Raw genomic sequence first — 27,968 nt, 5'->3', positions numbered from 1 at the left:
TTATTTTCGGGTGGATACGGTATGTAGGTGCAGTGGTTTCCGCTAGTGCTGTTTGTTTGCTGCCCAGGGCTCCCTGATGGTGTGGGACGTGCGCTCCGGGGTGCCCATGCGAATGGTGAAGCTGGGGCACAGCGACGGCTGCGTTTTCGTCAAGAACCTGGTCCTCTTGCGCGACGGCGTCGCCTGCGACTACAGCAACCAGCTGCGCATCGTGCGCTTCCCGCTCATCACCGACAAGTGCGACTGAGCCCCGGCCCCCTTCGCTTCACGCGACCGAGACGTGTTTTAATTAAGGTTTTTTTTTACTCTGAAACTGATGATGCGCCATCGTAAGTTTTTTCCCGAACTGGAAAAAAAAAGGAAGCTCTCTTTTAGCGTAATTTTAACTAATACTCGTCGGATCAAGTATGAGCCCGTGTTTCTAGGTTTTGTCTTGCGTGGTTGACATGCCAATGTTTTCAGTTATATGTTATTTTTTTTTATTATCATTGCATTTTGGATGATGACCAACCTTCCTTAAATATTTATTTCACCCCGGATGTTTAGGGAGTTTAAATTTCGAGACTTGTGAAACTACGTTGGTTCGTACGTACATACTACTCCATCCTGTGGTGACTACCGCGTTGCACGTGCATATGATCTGCTGTGCGGTTGACTTGCCACTGCGGGTGAAACATGTAACTAAAAAAATTATAGCGATTTCTGAAAGATGAATGTCAAATACAAGTTCAGAAAGAATAATCAGAGCCAAACAGAATTGTAATCAAAAACTTTTATTTTTTTTAAATAATTTGTAACTAGATTCAATAAGCTTGTGTTGCTATCTAGATGTAATAAATTTGTCAACTGTTTCATTTTTAAACTTTTTGTATGATTTTTTGACTCAGTTGCATAAAATATAAGAAATTTTGTATGTATTATTCTAACCAATCTTGTTCCCTTTACACTTTGTCTCTTTAGTTCTTGCTTCAGGAATGTGTGTAAACTAGCGATAACCAGAATCTATATACAATAATATTGACGCATTGATTCTGGGAGAAGAAAAAAAAAATATTTTTCCTACCCTCTTCTTCGTCCCGAGCACACCATACTGTCTCTCATACCACCGAGGGTATAATGAAAGCAACTATAACTTGCAAGTGCAGATGACACAAGGGTTTGGACATGCATCTACCCTATATTATTTATCATAAGTCAATAGTGATGAGAGAATGGTACATCCATTGGGTCCCTGGCTTTGTTTTACGTAAATTCAGTTATAATTTTTTTTTTAAATGTATTAGATTTATGAGATTTTAAGAACATAGTTGTCAAAATGTATGAAACAAATAGAATTCTGATAATTTTGACACTGGGATGAAGTTAGCAATTTTTTTTATTAGGTTCTTGCAGTTAAGTGCTTTAATTGCTTAGAATCAAAGTGATTTTGAGTCTTTTAAGTTTTAGAAAGTTTTTGGCAGCTGCATAGGTTTGCTTATGTAGTGCGTCGTTCGTAAAGCAATGTGAATTGTAGCTGCCATTACGTGTAACATCCTCTGTTTTTAGAGTGAGCCTCTGTATACCAGTAAACTGTTAGTCCTGATTTGTACAGTTTTTCATCTTCAATTACAATTGTTAGTTAACAGCTTTATTTGTTTGAAAATTGTGTAATTATTTGTGTCTTGTACGTCTACGTTTTACTTGCAATTTTCTTCTAGTTATGTATTTTACATTTATAATTTACTGTACGTATTTATACAGTTTTATTGCTTTTATCCTCGTTATGGTCATGTGAATGTTTCCGCACCAAACTTTTAGTGTGAAAGAGCTCTTCTCCCCCTCCCCCCATTCCATTCCTTCTTTCACCTCCAAGAATATGCTTGCACCATCTCATTGTTTTCTAAGGTATAAAATATTCTCCAATAATATTTTGTATTTTTGTAAACACAAATCAATGCTCTAGTAGACATAATTTAAGAAAAAAAAACTATATTTTTCATGTTTGAAAGTCCAAATATTTATATGTTTTACTGTTTTATGATAAAGAGTTTCATGTAAAGAGCATTTTGATATTAAATTTGTAGTTTTATTTTTTGTTTTCACAATATTAGCATTTTTTGGATTTTCTAAAGATAGTATTTGATATCACATTTGTGCACACACTCTTTCAAGAGCTTAGATTCAATTTTCACGGTTTCCGGTAGTTTTCGAGTTATCCCATCTCAAGGGGTAATTTCGTAAAAATAGAATGGAATTCAATGACCGGAAATGTGTCACAAAGTTGGCGGGCCCACTTATAGCAACATTAGCCAGTATAGTCAGATTCATAAACATTAGGGTTAGGCCTGTGCAAAATTTTTAATATCAAAACGAATACAGTATTTTGTTATTCGTATTTGATTAGATTTTGAATATGAACACAAGGAAAAAACTAATACAGTAGAACCCCGATTTAACGAACTGCTATGGTTACCGAAAATGTTTACTCTAAATCGATGTTTCGTTAAATCCGATTTTCCGATTTTCAATAACCCCCGCACTCATAATCGCGTCCCTACCGTTTCCATATCGTAGACAGGGTCGACGCTGATATCTTGTGCTGCCGTGCTATCTCAGACTTCGTCAACTTTACATCTTCAACGTCTTTTAATCTCGCTCGTACGGCCCCCGGTTCGTACGTAAACCTCGGTCGTACATACAGATTTTCAGAAACCGTGAAAAATGAGGCATAAAATAAAAGTTTAAAAATATGTAAAGTGTAAGAAATACGTTAAAGTGTATTAAAATACAGTCGCAACCTGCAGCGTTTATAACAAATACGAGCTACATACACATTGCGTCACAGTAAAAATTAAAAAATAAAAAAATTGGCCGCAAATTGATGGAAAATTTCCGTCAATAGCGCGCCGTACGCGGAGAAAGGTCATTGTACTCGGTCAGCTGCTGTTACGGCGCGGCGTAGCCGCCGGCTGACTCTCTTTGTTCACTGAGCTGCGCAGCACTTATAAAAAACGTATTCCAAAAACTAAACACCGCGCACAAAGCTCTTACTGAGAATAATAGAGCTGTAGCAAACCATATGTATTCGGTACCGAGTAACAGGTGCGCCATCTAGTAACGAGTAACGAAACGTTACACACGGCTGCATCTCGTTACTCGCATTTTTCGTATGTTTTACGCATGCGCGCGCATATTCGATGAATTTGCGTTACAAAGAACGATGTTTGTTTATTAAGTAAAGTATAATTTGGAAATTCGTCGTCAAAGTTTTTTACTGTTTATTAAAGGTATTGTGTGTGTAGACTAAGTTTGAGATTGGAACAGAAACAACGTAAGAAATATGTTTTTATTATCGCGTATTTTCACGTTTTTTTTGTTCTTATCTTAAAAGAGATAGTATAAAAAAGCCGCTCTAATGAGATTTAATTGTTTCTTGGTTAACAAAAACTGTTAATTATCAAATATTGTTAATTGTTTATATTCTATTTATTATTATTTACGCGACGTCATACTGTACGCGTACGCAATACGACTCGATTCGTTGCTGCAACATAACATAGCATGTTATGCGGTATCAGAAGTAACGAGTAATGTAACGTGATACGATAGTAACGAGTACTAATTGTTATAGTAACGAATACATACGGGGACGCTTTTTTTCGTTACTTTTACACCTCTCGAGAATAATAATAATGGCGTATTGGTGTGACGTGGTCACAAGTTGAAAAAACCTGGAGGATGGGAAAGGGAATATTTGGAAACGTGTGATTATTGGCTAGCACTGTTACTATGCGGGCGTGTTTGGAAGATAACGTGGTGAGTCAAGCCAGGCATAGAAGAGAGGGGGAGGGGGATGCGGACAAAGAAACCCTTCATGACATGTGTCGCGGACAGTCTATCTATCCAGGCGCGCGCAATGGCACGCACCTACGCAATTCAGTTACAGCGCCCGCAGTTTTTAAGCAATTTGAACAACTTTTTTAATTTTTTCGTAATTGGACAGATGATGCAAAGGCACATATTAATATATAGTACCTCCATTCTATTACTGACACCACAAAGTGTAATTTTTAATAAGATTCCATTACTATTTACTTTCATTTTTTGGAAATCTATATTATTATTTTAATAAATTGGTGTTTTTTTGATGGTTCCTGAAAACCTTTACGTTAAATCGCTGTTTTCGTTAAATCCGTGTTCGCAAAATCGGGGTTCTACTGTACATATCAGTCTTTTACGAATATGTCTGTCTGGGATCTCGAAAGTCTTGAAAAATTTTGGGATCTCAGAAGATATCCACGGGATATTCATAATATTTTAGGCATTTTTTGCTACATCTTGCCATGTGAATTTTGAGAAGACTAATACTAAAGTAAAGCCAGATTTAACACAGTAATTTGGAACCATTACTTACACCTACGTTATCTTATCAGTTGAAGTATTTTATGGAGAAGAGAGTCTGGCAGGTCATTAAAAATAGATTAGAACTGACAGCATCCTGATAAGGATAAATACAAGGCCATAGAAATCAAAACTCTGCACTCGGGTATTAAAGTTGACAGTTTTCAGATCAGAGGGTAGAAACACTGCATGCCAGCTCTGCGACTAGTTTCGTTCAGACCGGGGCAAGCAAACAGAAGAAAAAAAACTTGTATAGATCTCGTGGAAAACATATGATCACATACAGCAAAGACTCCTAAAGCCTAACAACCTATGTACGACTTTTTCTAGTGGATAATACACAGAGAACGACGACCGGATTCAGTCCCACACTCACACTCCTAGCATAGTGACCGCTCAGGCAAATTATCTTGTCACGTGGCATGGCCCAAAAAATATGTGCACTACTAGCGGAAAAGGGGGGGGGGGGGGATTTCACCTCGTACACTGGACAGAAAAAGAGGTACATTCTAAGCAGCTACTATGATCCTACTCTTTAGTTAAAACAAGCCAAAAAATATAATCCATAAATGTTAATATATGTTACTATAAATAATGATTTCTTTTCACATGGTAACAAATTCAAACATGTAGGTAAAAAAAAACAATTTTTTACCTACATCATATTTAACTATAGATTAAAACTGCTCACTTTACATGCTTTTTAACCCACCCTCTTGAAATTTCTTCACACATACTGCAATTTTCAGATCCTATTTTGGTTACTATGAAAAATAATAATTTATATTTTCCTTTCAAAATCTGAATAGTTCAACAAAATCTTACCTATAGCAATTGCAGCTGACTTATCCTAACCAACCTTTCACTTTTGTATTAATTATCTATTTTCCCAGAAGCCACTACACTACACATTTACTTTTGAGTTCAATATGCGTTTGTTATATGTGAAAAAAAAAAAAATTTGTAGTATTCTAATTCTTACTATTCAAATTTGATATTTGTATTACATTCAAACTATAAAACTGATATTAGCACAGGTCTAACTAAGGTACATACCAAATGTATTGGTGTGCCAAACAAAATTTTATGATAATGAAAATTGAAACTACTACAGAATATATTTGGTAAACAAAAATAGTCTTAGTAAAAAGCAATCTCAAGTTTTAAAATACCTTGGAAAACTTGCATTACAATGTTTATAATACATATTACCCTTTAAGCATAGCGGTAAAGTGTGCACTTGTTAACCTCAGGATTGTGGTTTGTCTTGTCACTGGCAAAAATATTTTTTACTTATTTTTAATAACGTAATGTTGAATCAGATCAGTAAGGTTAAGGTTTGTTTTTAGTATTAATTTACATGCTGATTTCAGTCATTTAAGTAAAGACAAATATACAAATACAGTAAAACCTTTTTGTTGCGACCCCATTTATTGCGACCACCTCTCTATTACAACCCGATTTCGAGGAACCGTGAAAAAATTGCCGATCTGAAGAAAATCGGACAGAAAATAAGTTTCTTGTGGTGAGTAGCGTGTTACTGCATTTCTCTTGCCGAGTGCTGTAATGCCGTAGGCAGCGCATATCTAAAAATAGATACCACTTCCTGTCGACTGCTATCAGCACTTGACAATCCCCATTTCACGTCCCTTTCCCGGCAGGGTGCAGATAAAGGTTTCGATACGTGTAGGTTATAAGGAATCTTGTTATGAATTAAGATGTTATGTTTTTCGAGTACATATACACAGCGACCTACTGGATGCACGTTTGCCTAGACTTTAACTGCTGCAGCGATCTTTATTTTGACAGCTGAAGCAATTATCTTTTCCCGTGGGTTGATTGAAAAAGGTCGCTTCAGCCAGCATAAAAAAAAAAGGCTACCCCACTTATTCCCCGCGCAGGAAACACACTGGCTGCCGTCTCTCCCCCGCATTTATCTTTCTTCTAACATTCCACGTCTCGCCTCTCGCGCGAACAATAACGAAGCGACCACGCATTGGGCCGTTTTATGCTTTGTTTGGTGACAACAGCAGCTTGATTTTATTCGGTATATTCCTTTTCATAGGACCACTGCTATTAAAATACATTTATATATAAGTTTGAAAGCTTGTAAATTCCTTGCCAGAGATGACTGAACTAGAACTTGGTGTGAAAAGTGACATATTTTGACATACTTTTTTTTTGGGCGTGTTTGGTGGGGAGGGAGGGTTCCGAAAATATTTACAACAATCTTACCCCTACCCCACCGCTTTTGTACCCCATTCATAATAGCCCAATTTTACGGGAGAAGGGAGGGTGAAATGAGCATTTTCTCACTGATGGTTTTTCAAAGGAGAGCGAAGTTGGGGTGTTATAAGGGAGAACACTAGATGGTTTGTGTGTCTGGGAGGGATGAGCTAGCCTCGAAGAATGTAAACGAGGGGAAGGAAGGGTGAGCTCATGCGTCATGAAGCCGCTGCCGCCAGCCAGCCGGGCGAGCTTCGTGTGCGCCCACTCGCGTTGCAGAACCTACAGCTGCCATATTTTTAAAGGAAATGTCCTATTATTTTTTTGTTATTCTTACATGAGCATTATTGGAAGTATTAAAGACGACACAAAATTCTGCTGTGTGTTAAAATTAACATATTTTTATGATCTTTCATTTCGTTTTTTTCTTTCTTTTTTTTTTCTTTCTGATTTTCACATTTTGGTCAAAATGTCTAAATTTTTTACGGTTCCCGAGAATGTATTCGTAAAATCACTGCTTCGTTAAATCCGGGGTTCGTGACATCGGGGTTCTAGTGTATTTAACTACGGCAAGCAGAAAACGTACATGTAAACTAACCAGTAAAAATAAACTGTCATTTGACATATTTTCTTTAGAGGTAGCCTGTAGGGCGACGGACTTGTCATGAAGGTTGAAGTAGGTTTAAAGCAAAGCCGTCTAGCATTGTGAGTGACAGCATCCTGCCATTGTACGGCTGGTTTCTTAGCGAGTAGCGGTTTGGAATGAGGATTTGGGGGGGGGGGGGGGGGGGGATTAACTGAAAATTTCGGAAAACATCTATTACGACCCTATTCCTGGGAACCGTGAGGGGTTGTTTCAGAGAGGTTTGACTGTATATACTTAGTGTTTTGAAATGCATTTATTAATGTTTCGGGTTAAAATTTTAGTAATTCTATAGAAGTACAACTCTAACTTGTGCGGGAGCTTTAAAGTATTAACTGTTAAATGAATTTTAACAAGCTGGACAGTGTTTTAATAAAATTCCATGTCAAAAAGTTTATTTGCAACTTGAACATGCGAATTTGCTTGTTACAGAGGTTAGATGTTTACACATCAGACATCACTGATGAATACTGAAAGACTCTCTCACATTGTTTTATACCCCTCCTTTTAATTAATTGTATGTCAACACCACTTCCTTTGCCCTCCTCATCTTGCCAAAACAAATTATAGTGTTCAGTTGAGTTCTTCAGTTTTCAATTATAAATTTATGTCGGTTCTCAAATTTAACAACACCCGTGGCAAGATTCTAATGTAGGTACCTAGTTGAATTTGTCAAACGCAACTTTATAACCACTGAATTCTGAATCGCTTCAATTCAGTGGTATTGATGGAATAAATTTATTAAATAATTTAAAAAAAAATGTATTTTTGTATAGTTATCCAGCTAACACAATACAAGTGTGCCTTTTTCTTGCAAATTGTCAGTGGATTTATTTGAGCATTGACAAGTTACAAAAGAAATCACCACAGTTTTAATTATAATGTAGGATTAAAGGAGGGGAAATTACAATACATCATCTCGTATTTAATTGTGCATAGACATTACCTATTAACTACGTACATATATGATATATGCTATATGCCACACTTTATATTTACATGCAGCATGAACTTCATCTATTTATATTTTGCTGGTATCCTACAGTACATTATGCTACCAGTGACTTGAACATATTTCTTGCATGTGGAAGCAAATTTACAAATTCGCTCCTTGTTTTTATTTGAGGCTTCGGCAAGTTCTGATTTTATGCCTCATTCATACTGCTGTGCGTGATTATAGCAGCTTAGAAGGCAGCATAATTAATGTACGTATATGTACACATACACACACTGTATTCACGTAAAAATAAGACTTAAGTTTTACATTAACAGACCACTCCAAAAATCAGGAGTTATCTTATAACTGACACTGGAGAAATGGGGAAAAGATTAGCAGTTGTGTTGTAAAATTGTTTATGATTACAGAACTTCTATTTATTGTTTTTTTCTTTATATTGAATTAAGCATTATTAATGATATCTAACATTATTTACGCATTCTTATTTTCTCACAGAGATTTGGGGGTGAAAAAATATTATTATTTATATTTTCTTGTGATTCTGTACAGTAACTCCCTACTAAGCAAGGAAAAGAAAAACGTGAGTTAATCATTTTTCTTGGAACTTTAACTTGTGCAACTGGAGGTGGTCTTACATTCAGGGTCGACTTATTTATGGGTGAATACTGAATACAGTGTTTATCAGAGATAAGTTGTCACATGTTCATATAAGAACTTGCAGCAATTTAACTGTAAACCTTAGAAGTTCAAGGGAGTACTGTTGATACCAGAGTGAAAGTTAAATGGATGAGCTAGAGAGTTTAGCACCCGGTGATCTTGCAAGGAAATGCAATGCTTACAGTATGCTCTCCAAGGCTTTAGGGGCCCCAAACACTCGCAAATTGAGTCCTGTGCTCCTAGTAGACATGCTATAGCTTGTCTCGTTAGTTTGCAGTTTCTCTCGCTATCCAATGCACGATTCCTGTGCACTGTTGCTAGAGAGCACAAAAGTTTATAATATATTGACACAACTTTTTGTAATATACTAAAAAAAAAAATTGTAATGTATCTGGAACTTTGTACATATTTTCTTTATTTTGTAAAGTAAAATCTGAAATGGGAATTTTGGAATTACATTTTCCTGTTTTATTTCATCAAGAGCAGCATTTGATATTCTCTTTTTTTTTATTTATAAGGTGTAATAGAAAGAGGCCATCTTGGTTTGTTAGAAAATTTTTTTTGTCATTTAATATTATAAAGTTTGGCCATTTTGAGCAGAGCAAATAAGTAATTTTATTGAATGCATTGTTACGAACAGTGACTTACTGCTACAAGTAGTTTCTCCTGTTTTTATTTTTATATATTATATATATATATATACATACATACACATATATATACACACACACACACACACATACATACATATACACACACACATATATATACATACATACATGCATATATTAGAACTTCATTATTTTCTTTTCTTAAAGAATGACTACATCTGTAATAATGCTGTCCATATACACCATGTTATGGGGTCTTAGAATAATCAATGAATATTAAAATTATAAAAATAAAAAATTAAATCATACCAATATGAACAACGGTATACAAAATAACTTTTAATGTTAAGCCAGGTAATGTAAGTCTGGCTAAAGTGTTCAGAAGCCTACTTCACAGTGTCAGTATCACTATTTTCAACCACTTCGCATCCTGCAATGTTAACCAAAACATTTGTTAAATTTTCAAGTATGTGTATTTCATGGAACCCAATCATTTCCCAGATGTGCACTTTGAAAAATTTTACTAGTGGCCATTCAATTTTTAAAATATTTTCTCTGTACATTTTGGCATACAGTTATGTGGGAAGTGCTGTGTAATCTTTGCAGTAGTAGTACCATAATGTTGGCTGTCCTGTGATGTAAATGCGTAACATTAGTGTAAGTCTTTTACAATGTGCATCTTTTTTCAAGTTTGTTGAAATATAAGATTCTAGTTTTACTAAAAACTTGTGTTTATTTATTTTATAAAACCAAATTACCAAAACAGTTGTAGGTTTACATGACCACTCATTCGATTTTTGAGCTTTATGCTTAGTTGACCGCGAAGTCATTTAGTATGGTAGTCCATGGAATACTGAAAGCACGGTAGCCTGACCAAAATTTGAACATTGGTCTTTCCAAGTACCAGAGCAATATTTTAGTATTGCACCACCACACTTGGTTAGCCAAGAAAAAACTGTTAAAGTAATATACTACTTGTTTATTGTTGCAATCTCAACTAGGGAACTGTACATATAATTTTACAGTTACAGTAATCCTAAAAATTACAAGGTTATCACAATTTTTTAAGCACAATTAATATAGTACATAATTACATATACACTTTGGTGTTCTCAGAAAAATAATTATAGCATTGCATATATGTAACAGATTTTTTTATATACCTATGTACGAGTGTTAAACCCCTTAAAGTAATTTTGCATGCAATAGTTGTTAAAAATATTTTTTATTATAGCAAAGAGGATTAATATGAATTAAGTAAAATAGCAAAGAGTTTTATGCTGAATGGTTATGGAGAGAAAGGTGTAAGTTCAAGGGTTCTCTTTAAGATCACAGTGGGTTCTAAACTTTGCGGTGCTCAATTAATACGTTTGACCACTGCCTCGCTCTAGGAGCCTCAGCAGGCTCAGTCAGCAAGTAATTCCCTTGAGCATATAGAGTAAGAACTGACGTAAAACTACTGTCACTACACGAGTCACAAATCTCACGAGCCTGACACCTGGAGATGCAGTCACAAATCTCACGAGCCTGACACCTGGAGATGCAAGTCGAAAACAGGAAGGAGAGGGTTTTTCTATGTAATATTGGTAGTATAAGATTTTTAAATTGATTTATTTAAAAAGGGGCGAAGAAACACAGTTTCGTATCAGTCTACATAATATTTAAAATGTTTTAAGTACGTAAAACAAAACAAAAAAAATAGAACATAGCAATGATCTAAACTGCCAAGCTGAAACGGCAGAATGGAGGGTCGGCCCCTCATTGACAATGCTATGGAGGTACAGAGGTACAGTGGAATGAAGGTATGCCACACTTGAAGACGGAAACGCGGGCGGGCGCACCGGGAGCCTAGCGTACTTGTAGATCTAGATTGCCAAGCTGAGACGGCAGAACGGACAATGCTATGGAGGTACAGCGGTACGGTGGAACGGAGGCGTGCCACACTCGGAGACGGGGGCCTACTTGTAGAACCTGACCTCCGCCTCGACAACGTCCTTGAAGAGGTCCCCCACCTCGCCCAGGCTCCGGGCGCCCGCGGACTCGCGCAGGAACCCCTCCACCTCGCCCAGGCAGCTCTGCTCCATGTCCTGCAGCAGGGCGGTGACGGCCAGGCGGTCGGCGGCCGTGGCGGCGGAGTGCAGCCGGTACAGGGTGTGCGAGCGGTCCACAGCCCGGCGGAACCTCGGCACCTCCTGGTTCACAAGCAGCTGCCCGATAAATACATGTTCCGGTGCCCGATACCATGGGCGTCGCAACCAGGGGGTGGGACGGGGGACACGTCCCCCCCAATAATAAAAGTCTTCAATTTCATCCCATTCTATAATATATTTAGTTTCGTAGTTATATTATTAATATGATTTCTGTGATGTAACCCATATGTTGCGCATGGTGCATTTAGTCAAATCGTGGTAATGTGAGCACTGTGTTTTTACTAATTTGTTCTCTGAAAATATTTTTTATGAAAAATAAATTATATATTGCAACCAACTATAATTAGAAAATTTAGGAAAGAAAAATGCCTATAAACCACCTTTTTGCACCTTCAAAACCCAAATTTTCCCGGGGGAGGACCCCCAAACCCCCCGCTTTTTTCCCAGGGGATGGATATATTCCTCAACAACTAAATCAATTGCAATCCCCCCAAAAAAAAAAATCCTTGCGACGCCCATGCCGATACTGATATCAGTAGAGACCCGTAAATTTCGCGGATTCATTCAGTCGCCAAAGCTAGAATGCAAACCTTCACACTCTCGCACTGTGTTCATGATTGGACCGCAGTTATCTGGACACGCCCCTCTACGACCGTGAGCCAACGATGTCCAGCTAGGAGAGAAGTAAGCGAATCAGGTAGCGCCAAATAACAAGGATAAAAATGTTCTCGCTAAGAAATCAACCAATGGGAAAGTAAACATGGGTCGAGCACACCTATAACTTTGAATTCTATCCTGAGGCCAGAAGAATCCGTGAAATTTCCGGGTCTCTAGATATCAGATATTGGTCTATATTTACATTCAGCTTTTGGCATATATCAAGGTATTGGAGGTATCTATATCTATATATATATATATATATATATATATATATATATATATATATATATATATATATATATATATATATATATATATATATATATATATATATATATATATATATATATATATATATATATATATATATATATATATATATATATATATATATATATATTATAACGGTTCGTTACTTACAAAAAGAAAGAGATTTTTAAGCGTAGATTGTAGTGTTTGTTTTATTCCTCACATGACCTCACCGACCAATCACACGCACTCTTCATTCACGCTTACCGATACAAGCCAATCACAGAACAAGTTACAATACATGAAAAAATCTTTTACATACAGAACACTGGGCTTCCCCTGATCTGTCTCTTTTCAATTTCACATCGAAATCGGGGACTTCCATTCTCGGTCTCTCTCCCACACCGTGAGACAGCAGTTATCACTCAGTTCCCACGCAGGGGGGAAATTACCGTCTTTATCTCGGTTGGCGGGGAAGCACTGTTCCTTTCTCACTCACACTTACAGGCCTCTCATGCCTCTCTTTCTAACCATCACACCAGCCCAGACACAGTCCCGTGATTTATAATTATATTACAATACGTTAATAAAATTTAAGAACAATAATTATAATACGAATCATTTAGAAATAACCTGAAAAAGTAGGCCTAAATAGGTAAAAATCTAGAACAGCGGCTCATTTGTGAATAATTACATAAAAAATAGTACTGATAGAAAATGTCTGTTAAAATACAAGGTACATTCTTAAAACACATAGCAAGTGAAAAAAACATATATTAAAAGCCATAACGTCTGATTATACTGTCTCATAATATACACACCACTCTAAAAACATTGACTTATTGATATTTACCTATACAAAAAGAAGTTTAAAAGAAAATTAGAGAGAGAGAGAGAGAGAGAGAGAGAGAGAGAGAGTGTGTGTGTGTGTGTGTAGTGTGTATTAAAATTTTTATTTAATTATTTTAGTAATATATTAAAAGGCAAATCATAAAAATGATAAACTTGGACACTATTTAACTTCAAGTGAATAGAAATAAAGATTTTTGCGTAATATATCACTGATGCACAATTTTTTAATGAACTTGCTTTGAATTTAGATTTACACAAAAAAATTATAACATTCTCAAACATATTTATAAAAAAAAAAATTGTTTCAATTATTTGTTCATATAGTATTGTATGGCCAGTAATTTTAAACGTTGATTGTAATATATGGTACTGCAATTGGCATCATAAAAGGAGGTATCGAAGCAGCTCTAATTAAAACTGAAGAGTTCAGTTTGTTGCTCAACTGAACCTATTCATTCGATTCATTTTAGGGTCTCCTCATTAACAGGATGTTTGCAAATATATAGTGAACCAATTCTAGGACTTTTTCCAAACCTTTTAACAAAAAGGTTTTAAAAGATTTTTTATTTTTTTTTATTTTTTAAACAAATAGTGATTTTCAAACCTGAATTATAACTAAATTAAACTTAAGCAAATATAATACAAAATAATTTACAACCAAATTTTCTACAATTCGCAATAATTTACAGATATTTAAGTTCGAAAGCTTAAACATTTCCAATAAAAATAATTCGAAAAAGGCTGCTGGTAATTAAAGTTTTGTGATACAAGGGAAATACATATTCTCCATTTAAGGGAGAATCATACTATGTACTTTCTTATAGTGACAAATAAATGTACTTAATTAAAAACCTTGTAGAAATAGACTCCACACCAAGGGCATATACTGAAGAAGTGTGGTGTAGATGTTTTGGGAAGGAAGGGACAGTCCTCCACCCTTCAAAAGTGGAAAACAAAAGTGTTTTTTTTTTTTTTTTTTTTAATTGTGCACTAAAACATGATTGTTTTTAATAACTGATGTTCTGATTTATTATTGAATATCCATAGACCCCCTCCCCCAAAAAAGATGTCAAGTTCCAAAAATATTCATGTTTTAACCCGGATATGCCACTGCTTGACACTGCCTACAATTTATAAGCAAAGTGACAACACAGCACGTTAGAACAATAAGCAAAGGTTACCTTAGCAGGATCAGGGTCGAAACGTGGACTCTGGGTGTGCTTCGAGATCTTGGCGTTGGGTGTGAAGATGAATGGTTTGAACACCGAGAGTTTTGGATTTGGCGTTGCAGTGAACCAATGGCAGTGGGGCTTGTTACTCCCCACAGGGCTCAACACTGAAACCTACAGGACAGAAGTATGAAATAGTACACACATAGTACACAATTGTGATGCACAATAGCTTTGCATCGAAAATGAGTGTGTAAATGGTACTAATAAATAGTATACAGTCCTTTAAAAAATTTTTTTTAAATATAACACTATTGGGTAAATCCATTATTATAAATCAGTCATATATGAAAAACTAGTTTGTTAAATACTCAAATTTTATGTACAGGCTCAAGCACTAAAAAAGGGTTTCTTAAAATACATTTGAAAGTGATGACTTAATTAGTTATGGGTAGGTACACACAACCCTGATTCCACAAGATAAAAAGTTTACTTTCATAAAGAAAAAAATAACTAAAATATATGCAGTATAAATAACAAGTCAATAGGGATTTTTTTATTTATTCAAATATAATTTTATAACAAAAGAAGCAAATGTAAAAAAAAATTATCATGCGTGACCAATGATGGGTTAAAAGTCATGTAATGCTAAACAGCACTAAAACTTTTATTTTTTTAAAAAAAACTAACAGTATATAGAATCAGCTGAGTAAAAATTGATGAATTTAAAGACAAGATAAAATTATAAGGCTGTATAGACAAGAAGACACCTGAGGTTCCACGTTCAATTCCTTGCCAGGTTTGGATTTTACAATGGGGTTCAGAAACTAGGTACAATATTGTTGCACCTTCCACTTTAAATGGCAGAAGGCAAACAAGGGAACAGCAAACCATCGCAGAATCATACTGAAACGTTCTCCCTGGTTATACCACAGTCATCTACCCATGGAGATGATTCTGAAACAGTTCAAGCCTGGAAAAACTCGACCAAGGTTTCACAAGTTCGCGTCGCAGTGCACTAGTGTGCGGTGAAGTCTCGGAAAGTGCGCAGAAATAAAAACAGGCAGTAGAATAAAATTGATTTATTATTATAAAAGGTTTTAAAATTTTTGAATCACTGAAGGAAGAAATATAAAAATAAAAATAAGTAAAATAAAAAGCATAATAGTGGCGTAGCCAGGATTTGTGTATGGGGGGTGTTAAGAAGCATGCCCCCCTCCCCCCCCCCCGTATTAAAGCGGGGGGTCGGGGGTCCTCCCCCGGGAAAATTTGGATTTTAAGGTGTAAATTAGTGCTATTTTAGCAGTTTTCGGTTCTTAAATTTAAATATTGTAATGGTAAAAATGTTATTAATTTTAATATGAAATTTGTTTGAGTGATGAATAAGAAATTAATTTAAGATTTGGTGCAAAGGGGGGGGGGTGTGGGGGGTGTTTGACCCCCTAAGAACCCCCCCCCCTTGGCTACTCCCCTGTAATAAATATATGTGCTGTTTTCTACAGATTGCAGCAATTTTAAGTAAGGTTGCTGTGGTCAAAGGACGACGCAGTTTCAGACCACGGTCACCGTCGACGGCTGCAGACTCGCCTGGCTGCCCGTGGTGGGGAAGGCGTCGCTGGCGTCGCGACAGATCCCGCTGGGCTCGTCCCTTAGCACGGAGAACATGTCGCAGGCGGAGAAGCGAGACTCGGCCGAGTGCTTGAGCAGCAGCTCGCGGCCGCTCCTCTGCCGGCCGCACTCCAGTTGGCCGGGGCTGGAGTCCCCGTACACTGCGGCGAAGTGGAAGTCCCCCTGCGGCGAGGACACAGCGCGGCTGGGGCTCGCTGCACGGGAGAGCAGCGTCTCCACGAACCGGCGGAGGTCACGGCAGTCACTGGGCCTGAGACCACTTGAGAACTGATCGTGGGGGAGCAACTCTTAACTGCCGAGACCGATACCTAGTTTCCGACCCACCCGCTAGATAGTAGCTTTCATAACATGTTTCTAACATAGCTACATTGATTGTGAGAAGTAATACATCAGATATATCACGCAAACAAAACAGTGAAAATTAATCCACTTTATTTTGGTAGCCACATATTTTGTGGTGTTACCATACTATAAATTTTGCATCTCCACTAATTTATACAGAACAAGTTTTATTTATTATTACAAAACAGCATTAAGTGTTTCTCACGCAGTTTGAATCTATGTTACTAAGCATTTAGTCATCAAGTAGTTACATTAACATTATAAACCTAACACTTTGGATTTGAACCTCTTGTCCAAGTTTTTTTTTATTATTATTTAGCAGTTATGGGCCATTATGTCGCACAAACCATGGTTTCAGTTTTCCACAGTAAGTCTCACACTTTTTCTCTCTCTTCTAATTCTATGTAACCGATTAAATGCTTATAAATCAAGACCACTCATGGTGCAGTATCAGGCAATGTAAAAAGAAATACAGTAAAAACCCCTCTTAAGAGAATTTTTTGCATGATGATATTAAAAAATGTAGAACTTCACCTATAATTACCATCAGTTTCAACCTTTTAATAAAACTTTCCTATAACAAGTTAATTTCTAAGTACCTTGAGAAACTTCTAACAGGGATTAACTTAAAGATTCCTCTGCCTTTGAAATAAATTAATATTGAAAATCTAAAAATGCAAAGTATTAAAATGTGTACACATTGTAATTATCAGACTATAACGACTTTACAAAAGTTGTTATCATAAGATCAGAAATTTTACTTCTTTTTAATACCGAAGATGAGTATTAATTTGTTCAGCCTGCACCTAGTGAATATGAAATATGTATAAAGTATAAAAATAAAAAGAAATCATCCAAAAATCTCAATACCTCATGTTTAGGAGACATTTCCCAGAGAGACATTTTTTAAAAAAAAAAAAAAACACTGCAGTCTAAATCTTACCTGTCCATCCCAAAATCCATTCTTCTGGGCTGTTTCTCTGAGAGTCTGAGAGCATTTATCTATTTTAACTCCGATCGTCAAGTTATTAGAAATATTTCGACAGCCACCTGCAAAATGAAATTTATTCAGGTGTTTAAATCATTTTTGTTGGACTAGGAAAGACAAAAGTGGCATGATTGTTCCCGTACCACCACTCGTGGTTGGTATGCTGTGGATGCCAGCCAAAAAGCAAAACCTGGAGTGTCTAGCTTGTAATTTACTACGGGTATCTGAATGAACTGTAGGCATTGTGGACCACTTACATTCAGATGTAAGTTTGTAATGTTGAGTTTTAGCAGTTGTTGAGAAACCAAATGAACAGCCATTTAACATATTGCAACCAAATCAAGACATCACAGCTCTTGTTAGTGCACATGTACAGTACACACTTTCTTGAAAATCCGAAATACAAAAAAATTTTTTTGAATGCCAAGCAAATGAAATCTGCTATTTCCAACTGCACGTTGACATGCATGTTTCCTTGCATTACTGTACCAGGGTGTCTGCTGTGGAGTGCAATTCAAGGTAAACTGCACTGCACCTGTACGTATCGCATCATACGAGCATGCGAGGTGACATTAAACATGCCAGGTGCAAGCACGTGTATTTTGAGGCAATTATATCCTCATTACTTTTTTTTAGCAAGAGCCAATTTAGATAATTTAGTTCCACGTTACATTGCATTAGCAATTTTTACTGTTAAATGTCAATATAGTTGTAATGGGAACATTCAATATACAGGAAATGGTATCAAATAGAATGTTTTAATAAACTGCTTTGTAGAAAGAAAAAATACAACTCAGCGATACTGTTTACAAAAGTCTCAGATATCACCTGCGTGATTCAGATCTGATCTCTGAAAAATTATTATGGAAATGAAACCATGAAATGTAAACTGTAAAACTATAGATTGCCAGACTAAAGACATTTCACTATACAAGATTTTATGCTCTTAGAACTGACTATAGACTGGATCGTACAAGCACATCATGGTTACTACATGACCACAAGTAATTTTTTTGGGATGAAAGGTTTGTAGGTTATGCGATGAATGTAAAATTTCATTTACGTCTTTTTATTTTTTTTAAGTAAGCTCGTAAGGAGTTCCAACTTGTGAAAAATTCATAAGGATAACATTTCATGTACATAAGTTGTAAAGTGATTTACTTGAGGTTTTTAAAAATTACTATAACTTCAATGCTGCAACATGTATTTTTTGTGCACGTATAGAAAAAGTTACAACTTAGGATGGCTATGTCGTAGCTATCATAAATAAATTCCTACTTATAAAACAGAAAACAAAATTGCATTATGGTTTACTTTTTAAAGTATGCCAGAGGTTACCTTAAAGTTTGGCTAAAGTTTTATTTTTAAAGAGTAGATAACTCACAAGTAAATTTCCATTTATGGACAGATTTAGTACATGCATTACGGGAAGGTTATTCTGCATTCAGATGCCATGATGATTTATGCGCTATTAGACTGCACATGCACTCTTATGTGCATTCTTACTTGCATTGTGGTACCTGTACGCTGCAGAATTCTCTATGTATTGTGCCGGTCACATGACAAATTACATCCCACCACGTATTAACTCCCACAATGGCACACACCAGATGCAAATTTGCAGTTGCACACTTACAATTCTATATTTAGTTAGCCTCCTGTGTTACAGAAATAAAAAAAAACTGGTGGCTTCTTTTCGACGTTTACATGTATATTCATAATCACACGTAAACTGAAGCAAATGCTGCAAATATATGCCAAATATTTAGCTGCTGCTACCTTGGAAAAATAATATTTTTTGTCAAGTATAGTCTAAAATCAGTGAAACTTAAACTGTATACATACTAAAATATCAGATAAACTTTTAAACTACTTATTATCTTTAAAAAAAAAAAAAAAATTTAATCACGAGAATCACATTTTATAGACTGCACTGGTGGTTTGATTTTTTAGTTAAGTTCAGGTCCATTTGTACTTTTCGTGATACTTTTTGGGACTTAGTGAAGTTCATGAAACTGCAGACAGCCTGCGTACACGAGATTTAAGGCAGTCCTGCACAGTGGCGGATCCAAGGAGGGGCACCATGGGGAAGTGCCCCCCCCCCCCCCCCCCCCCCCCCCGAAAAACCAGTTGTCAGCTACATTAATATTGCCTAAAAAATTATTGTTTCTGAAACCAATAAAATGTTTTAATATAATTAATGAATTTCTTGTAGAATCATAAAATCTGGTTGTTGGATGTTATGTGTAGTGTGAGCAGATTAAATTAAAATTTAGTAATTTTAAGACATTTTTTTCTCTGGCTATTCTGAAATCCCAGAGTGCCCCCTCCGAGGTGAACCTCTGGATCCGCCACTGGTCCTGCAGTGCACAGAGTCGGATCGCTGCGAGGCGCACGTTACCGGCGACTCTCTCGGCAGCCCACTCGCCGCCGGCGGTCTCCAGCACCCACGCCTCCGCCGGGTCGGCGATCAGGAAGGAGTTGTGGTACGAGAAGTCTGGGATCGCGTCGGAGCAGGGCCCCCCCTGGCCGTGCCTCTCCAGCAGGCCGGTGATCACGTCCAGGGCCTCCTCCGCGGTGCCGCCCCGCTCCAGGGCCAGCCTGCAGCACCCCCAGACGCCTTCCTCGCTCTCCCTGCCTGTCGAGTCTGCAGCTTCATGTACGCTAATCAACCCATGGATCGTTATTACTGGCTAAAGGGTTCGGTTAATACCTCAGTATCAATTATTATACTAAGAATTTAGACTCAAACATACCTCAAACTGCATATTTCAATAGTGTATTCAAAAATTACTTTTTAAACATTTCCTTTACACTATAAAAAAAAGGCTATTATTTGTAGCATTGTTGTTTTCATTAAAACACTTTTTTTGTGGGTTTTTGGTTTATTCATATCTCAAAATGCTGTACTTTCAAAATTATAAGTTTAACTAAAAAATTTAAAAAAAGGCAAAGGTACAGTGAACACTTATTTGGCTGTCTGTCACACGCCATCTGTTGCCTCACCTCTTCAGCTCTTTGCCGCTAACACCTGTATTTGTTCCAGAGAAACATGTATCGTAGACCAGCTGTGTCCTGCAAGAGTCCACCGCAGGGCCAAGTAGGAACAAGGCCCAAGCAGGGGGCAGCAGGAAGGTGGCAGGGGGCAGGAGGTAGGAAGTAGGGGGTAGGGGGAAGGGGTTAGGAAGTAAGGGGTAGGGGGTAGGGAGAAGGGGATAGTGGGCAGGGGGCAGCAGGTAAGGGGTAGGCGGAAAGGGGGGCAGAAGGCCGGAACAGGGGGAAGGGGGCAGGGAGCAGGGGCAGGGATGAAAGTGTCTGGAAACGGGGAGAGGGGGAGCAGGGGCAGGGAGCAGGAGGGTGAGGAGGGGGCAGGGGCAGGGATGAAAGTGTCTGGGAACGGGAAGAGGGGGAGCAGGGGCAGGGAGCAGGAGAGTGAGGAGGGGGCAGGGGCAGGGATGAAAGTGTCTGGGAACGGGGAGAGGGGGAGCAGGGGCAGGGAGCAGGAGGGTGAGGAGGGGGCAGGGGCAGGGATGAAAGTGTCTGGGAACGGGGAGAGGGGGAGCAGGGGCAGGGAGCAGGAGGGTGAGGAGGGGGCAGGGGCAGGGATGAAAGTGTCTGGGAACGGGGAGAGGGGGAGCAGGGGGAAGGAACAGGAGGGTGAGGAGTGGGCAGGGGCAGGGATGAAAGTGTCTGGGAACGGGGAGAGGGGGAGCAGGGGCAGGGAGCAGGAGGGTGAGGAGGGGGCAGGGGCAGGGATGAAAGTGTCTGGGAACGGGGAGAGGGGGAGCAGGGGCAGGGAGCATGAGGGTGAGGAGGGGGCAGGGGCAGGGATGAAAGTGTCTGGGAACGGGGAGAGGGGGAGCAGGGGCAGGGAGCAGGAGGGTGAGGAGGGGGCAGGGGCAGGGATGAAAGTGTCTGGGAATGGGAAGAGGGGGAGCAGGGGCAGGGAGCAGGAGGGTGAGGAGGGGGCAGGGGCAGGGATGAAAGTGTCTGGGAACGGGGAGAGGGGCAGCACGGCCCACCTGACGAGGTCCATGCCCAGCAGCCTCTCCTCCAGGTCTCGCGGGCCGCTCAGCTTCGTCCACACCGCCTCGTTGCCCACGACGACGCCCCGCTCGTTGGCACCCATCTCCGCGCCCCACATCCACGCAGGCTTGCTCAGGATCACAGCGTGAGTGTGGCTCACTTGCTCCACGCTGATGTAGGTGCACTGCCGAGACACACATTACAACAGCATTCAGAAGGCACTGCAGTCCCACGAGCGGTCTTGGCTTTCCGGGCTGAGCCGTGGCAAACTGATCTTGGTGACACAATATTTTGTACCACACATTCCAGCAGACAACTTGAAGTATCGAAAAGTTCTTACCTTGAGGATGTTTGCAAAATGTAATTTTGAAACCAGAATTGTATAGGGAAAAGTCAATAAGCCTATAGTTTCAGCAGGAATACTACAGAAAAAATGTATATAGTAAAATGTTACTATAAAAAAATTTAAAGAGCTGCTCTATAGAAAGAGAAAATAAAGATGAGTGTCGTCCATAAAAAAGTCATTATGGAAATTTCCTCAAGAAATGTGAAATTACAAAACTATAGAACAGAAAATACCAGCAATAAAATCTATGAAACTATAAAACAGAAAACACAAGCAATAAAACCATACAGTAACAACAAATTCTGAGAAAACTAAGAACACAGCAGCACAATCCGACCTGTCAGCCAAGGACAAAGGCGTAATCCACTCGGAAAAATCTGAAGGCAAGCTACTCAATTGCTGCCGAATTACATAACGTGCCGAACCATTGAATGCCAGATTAAAGACCTTTTACTATTTTTTTTTAAATTTACTTTATTAACTATTGTAAACTGCAGATATTTTTTAAAGAAGAGATACTTACTTATGCTTTACAAGCATTACTTACATAAGACAGTGAAAAAATGTAAAATTAGGATATGTAAAAAATGTAAACCAGTAATGCTTACTGTAAGTTTCTGCGATTCAAATCTATCTATAGTCCTACATTAAAATACGGTACTTAATATCCAATTAGTAATATCAGTGGAATAACCTTTAAATATAATTTAGAATGGTGGTAAAGATGTGTTAAGCAAGGACATTTGCAAGTTTCAAGGCTGGCTTTTTGAAAGTCTGAGCTATGCATAAAAATGACGTACTAAGGACGAAGATGAATGAAGACCACTGAGCTGACCTCTAACTAAAGTAGAGATGCAGTGTTGGTGAAGTCTGACGCACCTCCAGCATTGTCCCAGGAGAGTAGTCCCGGGCCGGCTCGAAGATAACCTCCTGCACCTCGCCCTGCGGCCTGTCGGAGTTCTTGCCGAACACCACCCCGCCGTGGGCTGTGAGCGGCGGGAGGACCACGAACGTGTCGCACGACCTGGGCTCCATCTCTGCCACCAACGTCATCACTCGTCAGTCAGTTAGTCCGCGAGTCCCCCACAAACCCGGGCGCCGGGTTAGGACGCAGGACAGGCCGACAAATATTTCGTTGACTACAAAAATGTTTGAAATGAAAGTCAAATAGAAAAAAAGGTTACACAATATCTACTAATATTTTGATTTTACTCAACAGTTACTTAGTTTCAAGTGAGTTTACGCGGAATTCTTGCAAAGAGGCCGTGAAATAAAACCTACACTTGAAACACTGCTAATTACTTGGGTTTTGATAAAATTTTACAAATATTGTACAACGGATGGAAAACAAATTATGCATGGTATGTTTTATTGCTTTCAGGGGGGAGGAAGAAAAATCCCTAAGGAAAGTCTAGTTCTATCCCTGGCTACTAAAGCAATGTTTTAAACATGTACAAAATTGGTGCACTCCGGCTGGTCAAATAGGTCAACGTTGGGATACGCATCCCACAGCTAGGAAAAAAAGGTACGTGACTCTAATATTGCAGACTACAATATTACACATGCACTAGAGCTATGCAAGGTGTTGGGATTGAACCACCAATCAAAACTAAACCTCGCCACACGAGCTTGACCATTCAAGGAGCATAAAAATAAAAAATATTCTGTAAAAAAATTTATAGTTAGGTTATGTTATCAAATTAAATGCTGGTAATTTTTGCCTTGTGCTCGAAAAAACATAGATGAACTTTATACCTACCACAAATAGTTTCCACAGTTGCTCAGAAATATAGGTCTAAGGTGAGTATTTTTCAAAGGCATGAGGAGATAAGTAATTAAATAAACCTGACCAAGTTTAAAATGAACCAAAGTTTTCTTGAAACTGGGTTTCAGCCCAATGGTAAAGAGGTTTCAACTGATCTAAACTTCAAACTCCTCCTAACTACAGCTTACCCTTTGCCTCTTGATCATTCCATTCACACCTATCCCTCATCAAGGAAGAGTGCCCCTCTCTCTATCACTCTCAGGCCTCCTTCAAACTCTTTTGAGGCTTCTACTACATGGTATTTCCTCCCCATGTAACCCCCCTCCCTTGTTATCTTTCTACAGCACAAAGACTGTCTCTCAACCATCCAGCTACCACTTACTCCAGCATCAGCCTGCTGGGGCATCAAAAGACGGTGTCAAGAGGTGAACTAACCTCCAACTATATCACAGGAATATTGTATATATAGATATGTAAATATCTTCAAATAAATGTTTTACACACGGGATGCAGCTTGAAACTAATATTTTGCTTGATATGTTGAAATTTATTCAGTTTCTCCTTTAAGTTAGTCGAACCATAGATTTCATAGATGACAGCTCAGCCTCACACCGCGCGCCCAAAGAGATTTTATAGTTTGTAGAGCATTGAGGTAGAGTGCCCACTAATTTTGCGCAGTTCCGATTCGTGAGATTCTTTGGAAAACAATTATTATTTGAAGCAAATTTGATTATACCATTTCGCCTCAGTCGGTCATAACACCCAGATCGTTCGAGAAATTTTAATTTTTTTTTCTTCTAATATATCCACTGATCACAATGAGCTTCATCAAATAAATATATTAATTCTTAATAAAATATTACATTTAATTATTATATTTGTTTAAATATAATTACTTGTTTTTGATGGAAACTTTTGTTTTTTTAGTTTCTGATTTTGCTGGCTACATTTTCCTCAACGAAGGCTGTAGCTGGAGAGGAAAAAAATACACTACGATTATTGGTCACGTGATATATCAATTTCTGACTCTCTACTCTCTCTCTCTCCCACAGAAGTCTGTCCGCTGCTGCAGTGTCTGAGCGCAGTGTTTCCGCAAGATTGAGAAAAATGTCTTTATTTCGCATAACAACGTCAAGAATAACTGAGAGTCATCAGGTAATTTAAAAAAATTCTTTACATGATTCTTTAATTGATTTGGCGTAGTGATTTTGTTTAACATTTACGTTATTTCGTTCATGATATGTTCAAGGTGTAGGTAGGCCACGTACTTTATTACCTATCACGGTAAGATGAGCCTAAATTTAGCTATTACGTTGAGGAGTCCATGGAATTTCTCAATAGGTTCTTGTCACTACGTATACGTTTTTTAATAATTTTGATTCAAGTAAAGGTTTGCTATCACGATAAAATTGTTTGCGGTTGGATTATAATGCTCATAGTTTACTATTGTATCGGAGCACCCACCGGAATTATGGTGTTAATTTTAATCCCGATAAAATCATTCTTTGTTAGGATCCGCCTTAAAAAGTTAAAATACCCAATTACCAAAAATCATTTACACCTTGAAGTTGTATGTTGTCCATTTTTTCTGCATTTCCAGGTTATCCGTATGCAAAAACTTGTCTCTTATCTCTAATGACTTACCCTTGGAGGACAATTCTTCCCATGGCTTAAAATAAAATTGTGAAATATAGTAACATAGATACTGTGTGTGGCTAGTGTCAGCTACACTTGTCTTTTTTTCTTCCACATTCTATATTCTTCTGCTGACAAGTACTAAGAAAAATGGACTAAATGGTGGGACGGATACTTGCCTTCCTCGTTACGATAGGCTACTAATTCTTACATGACAGCCAATTAGTACTCTTAAATATCAACAGTAGCTTTTCACTGCACTTTTTTAAGCTCCATTTGTCTTGTTGAAAATTAATTGGAAGAGAAAATGTGACTAATATTTGGACAGCAGAAATGGTTTACTATTTCAGTTGGACAAGGAAAATTCAATTTTTAAAGATATTGACCGTTTAATATGGCTTCAGGTTGCACAGCAGTTAGCTACTTCCAGTAATTGTCTAAATAACATGACAACTCATGGAGAGTAATTTCCCCCACCCTTTTGCAATATTCCTGCTTTGTCCCAGCTTGTCCCAAACGATTCCAATTTGTGATGTTCCTTCGGGTTCTACAGATGTGATAAATTTGATATTCCTTGGCAACTTCAAATTATAGTGACCGACCAGTAAGATTTACTTGTGGTGAAAAGGTCCAAACTAAACCACATGAAAAGTGACTGAACCTCCCAATTGTTATTTTATATACTGGTCAAGTATGGTTCAAAAAACTGAATAGCTATGTAAAAGTGTGTTTGTATGACTTAAATATAGGTTATACTAGCTCAGCTTGTAAATATTAATGTTTTGACAGATTACAAAGTATATTCTTCACATTTAGTTACCATTCTGTTCCAAAAGCCATTTAAAATTATATCTTACTAGTATTATAAATGTGAAATTATGAATGATGGAATGTTTTTTTACTCAAATCATGTCATTACGGTAAAAGTTCTGTATTACGTATTCAATTTTATCCCTTGATCCTGACTGCATTATTCTGTAAATATTGATGCTGTGATACACTATGCTTGTTGTTTTAATTTAGTACATCGAGAGATTCTGGACATGAAAAAAACTTTACATTTAACAATGAATTATGATTGTAAATAGAAAACAAAAAAAAAATATTTTCACAAGACCTGACAATTTGTTTGTATTCCGATAGTCGAGTCGTTGTTTGGTCCAGATCTATTGACAGACTACATTAAAACAGCAAGCATCATGGGCCACAGGATATTTATATATATCTTACAAGGTTTAATAACCTTAAACGGATGTCAAATTCTTCATATTAAGGTGGTAGTAATTTTTGTTTTTTCAAAAAACTTACTTCAACCCCTTTGATCAAATTTTACCCATTAACAAACTTGACCAAGAATTTTTATATCTGCATTTAAAATATGTAAGTTTTAAAGAGAACTGTGGATAATTACAGCCGTTATTGTGCTCATAAAATAGTCATTATAGACATACACACATTCATAAAATTTTCTGAAAGTCGCATCGCATATATATATATATATATATACACACACACACATACATACATACATACATACATATATATGCCATCAGGATCAAGAGATCAACTTTTATAAGTGATAGGTACAGAACAATTAACATTGTTACTACTAAACCAATTTTAGTGAAATTTGGTACCAAGGTTGCTTATATTCTGGATAAACAACCTAAGGAGAAGAAGAGGAGAAACTGGAGTAAGTTTGGTTTTTGGTAGATTTCGAAGAAATACTACCAAATTTAGTCTCTGCGATGCGACTTTCAGAAAATTTTATGAATGTGTGTATGTATATAATGACTATTTTATGAGCACAATAACGGCTGTAATTATCCACAAATCGCTTTAAAACTTACAGATTTTAAATGCAGATATAAAAATTCTTGGTCAAGTTTGTTAATGGGTGAAATTTGATTAAAGGGGTTGAAGTAAGTTTTTTTGAAAAAACAGAAATATACTACTACCTTAATATGAAGAATTTGGCATCTGTTTATGGTTATTAAACCTTGTAAGATTAATACCAAAATTTGTTTGTCTATATTAATTTTTTATATAACTAACCAAAGGTTGAAAAAACTGATGTCTAAGGACCAAAAAAATGTATAGCTCCCATAATAGGTTTACTTTCAAATCTGGTTGCAATTTTTGTAAACTCTCTAAAAAAAAATCTAAAACTTTTGTCTGAAACTATATGTATATAAGTTTATATATAAAAATCTTCAAGGGGTTAAAATACAAAAATAAATTCTTAACTTCCATGCCATTTACACTATCGAATCAATTCTCATTTATTTTAAACCTTATGAAAATAAATTTTTTCTGAAATAAATTTTGGTAATGCCAACCATTACAACAAAGGTTGAAAGATAAAACTTATTAACTCAAGTAGGTATACTATCAAATCTGTTACAATATAATGTAAAAAATCCCAAACATTATCTAAAACATTTGGCTAAAATAATTTTTGAGAAGACAAACTATTACTGCAGGGTTCGAAAGGAATAGATCAAAATAAAATTCAAAACTTCTGTACTTTGTATACTAACAAATTTGTTCAAACTCATTGTAAACCTTCTAAATATTATCTTAAACCTTGGTTCAAAACATATATTTAAATGACTGTTTATTAGTGCTATTTGAGCTAAGATATTGGATGAGAATAATACAATAACTATCAACTTGTTTTAA

General features: G+C 37.3%; 3 protein-coding genes across 9 annotated transcripts in view; 2 read left to right on the top strand and 1 right to left on the bottom strand.

The window, feature by feature from the left end:
• LOC134536117 (sterol regulatory element-binding protein cleavage-activating protein) overlaps window positions 1-5,335 on the top strand; it is a 29,795-nt gene extending 24,460 nt beyond the window's left edge. For all 3 annotated transcript variants that reach the window (XM_063375691.1, XM_063375689.1, XM_063375690.1), the window contains one exon: window positions 68-5,335. In XM_063375691.1, coding sequence (XP_063231761.1) covers window positions 68-247 — 180 coding nt within the window. In that variant the 3' untranslated portion in view covers window positions 248-5,335. The remainder of the gene's footprint in view (window positions 1-67) is intronic.
• A 5,104-nt stretch (window positions 5,336-10,439) lies between these two features.
• On the bottom strand, window positions 10,440-24,269 carry LOC134536116 (secernin-2). 5 transcript variants are annotated; one of them, XM_063375686.1, is made up of 8 exons: window positions 24,156-24,269; window positions 22,766-22,923; window positions 21,537-21,724; window positions 19,916-20,115; window positions 17,470-17,576; window positions 16,143-16,346; window positions 14,568-14,729; window positions 10,440-11,667 (listed from the first exon to the last, which is right to left on the bottom strand). In XM_063375686.1, exons 2-8 carry the CDS (start codon window positions 22,919-22,921, stop codon window positions 11,434-11,436), a joined length of 1,251 nt encoding a protein of 416 aa, XP_063231756.1. In that variant the 5' UTR covers window positions 22,922-22,923; window positions 24,156-24,269; the 3' UTR covers window positions 10,440-11,433. The 5 variants fall into 5 exon arrangements, with proteins under 5 accessions (XP_063231756.1, XP_063231755.1, XP_063231754.1 ...); XM_063375685.1 differs by having other exon boundaries at window positions 24,034-24,261; XM_063375684.1 differs by having other exon boundaries at window positions 24,087-24,261.
• Window positions 24,270-24,643: 374 nt separating this feature from the next.
• Window positions 24,644-27,968, top strand: part of LOC134536113 (probable citrate synthase 2, mitochondrial) — an 18,421-nt gene continuing 15,096 nt past the window's right edge. The window contains exon 1 of the mRNA XM_063375680.1: window positions 24,644-24,806. Coding sequence (XP_063231750.1) covers window positions 24,759-24,806 — 48 coding nt within the window. The 5' untranslated portion in view covers window positions 24,644-24,758. The remainder of the gene's footprint in view (window positions 24,807-27,968) is intronic.

The sequence above is a fragment of the Bacillus rossius genome, chromosome 10 (assembly GCF_032445375.1).
Source record: "Bacillus rossius redtenbacheri isolate Brsri chromosome 10, Brsri_v3, whole genome shotgun sequence".
Lineage (NCBI taxonomy): Eukaryota > Metazoa > Arthropoda > Insecta > Phasmatodea > Bacillidae > Bacillus > Bacillus rossius.
This window is presented reverse-complemented; position numbering and strand designations above follow the sequence as displayed.

What these genes read in the sequence shown, in the direction of transcription:
- LOC134536116 (XM_063375683.1), bottom strand. Translation starts at nt 23,879, where the DNA reads ATGAGGGATAGGTGTGAATGGAATGATCAAGAGGCAAAGG. An exon ending in CTGGGCATGGACCTCGTCAG is followed by an intron (nt 20,116 to 21,536) that starts GTGGGCCGTGCT and finishes GGGGTGCTGCAG; the next exon opens with GCTGGCCCTGGAGCGGGGCG. An exon ending in ATGGATTTTGGGATGGACAG is followed by an intron (nt 16,347 to 17,469) that starts GTAAGATTTAGA and finishes TCCTCGCCGCAG; the next exon opens with GGGGACTTCCACTTCGCCGC.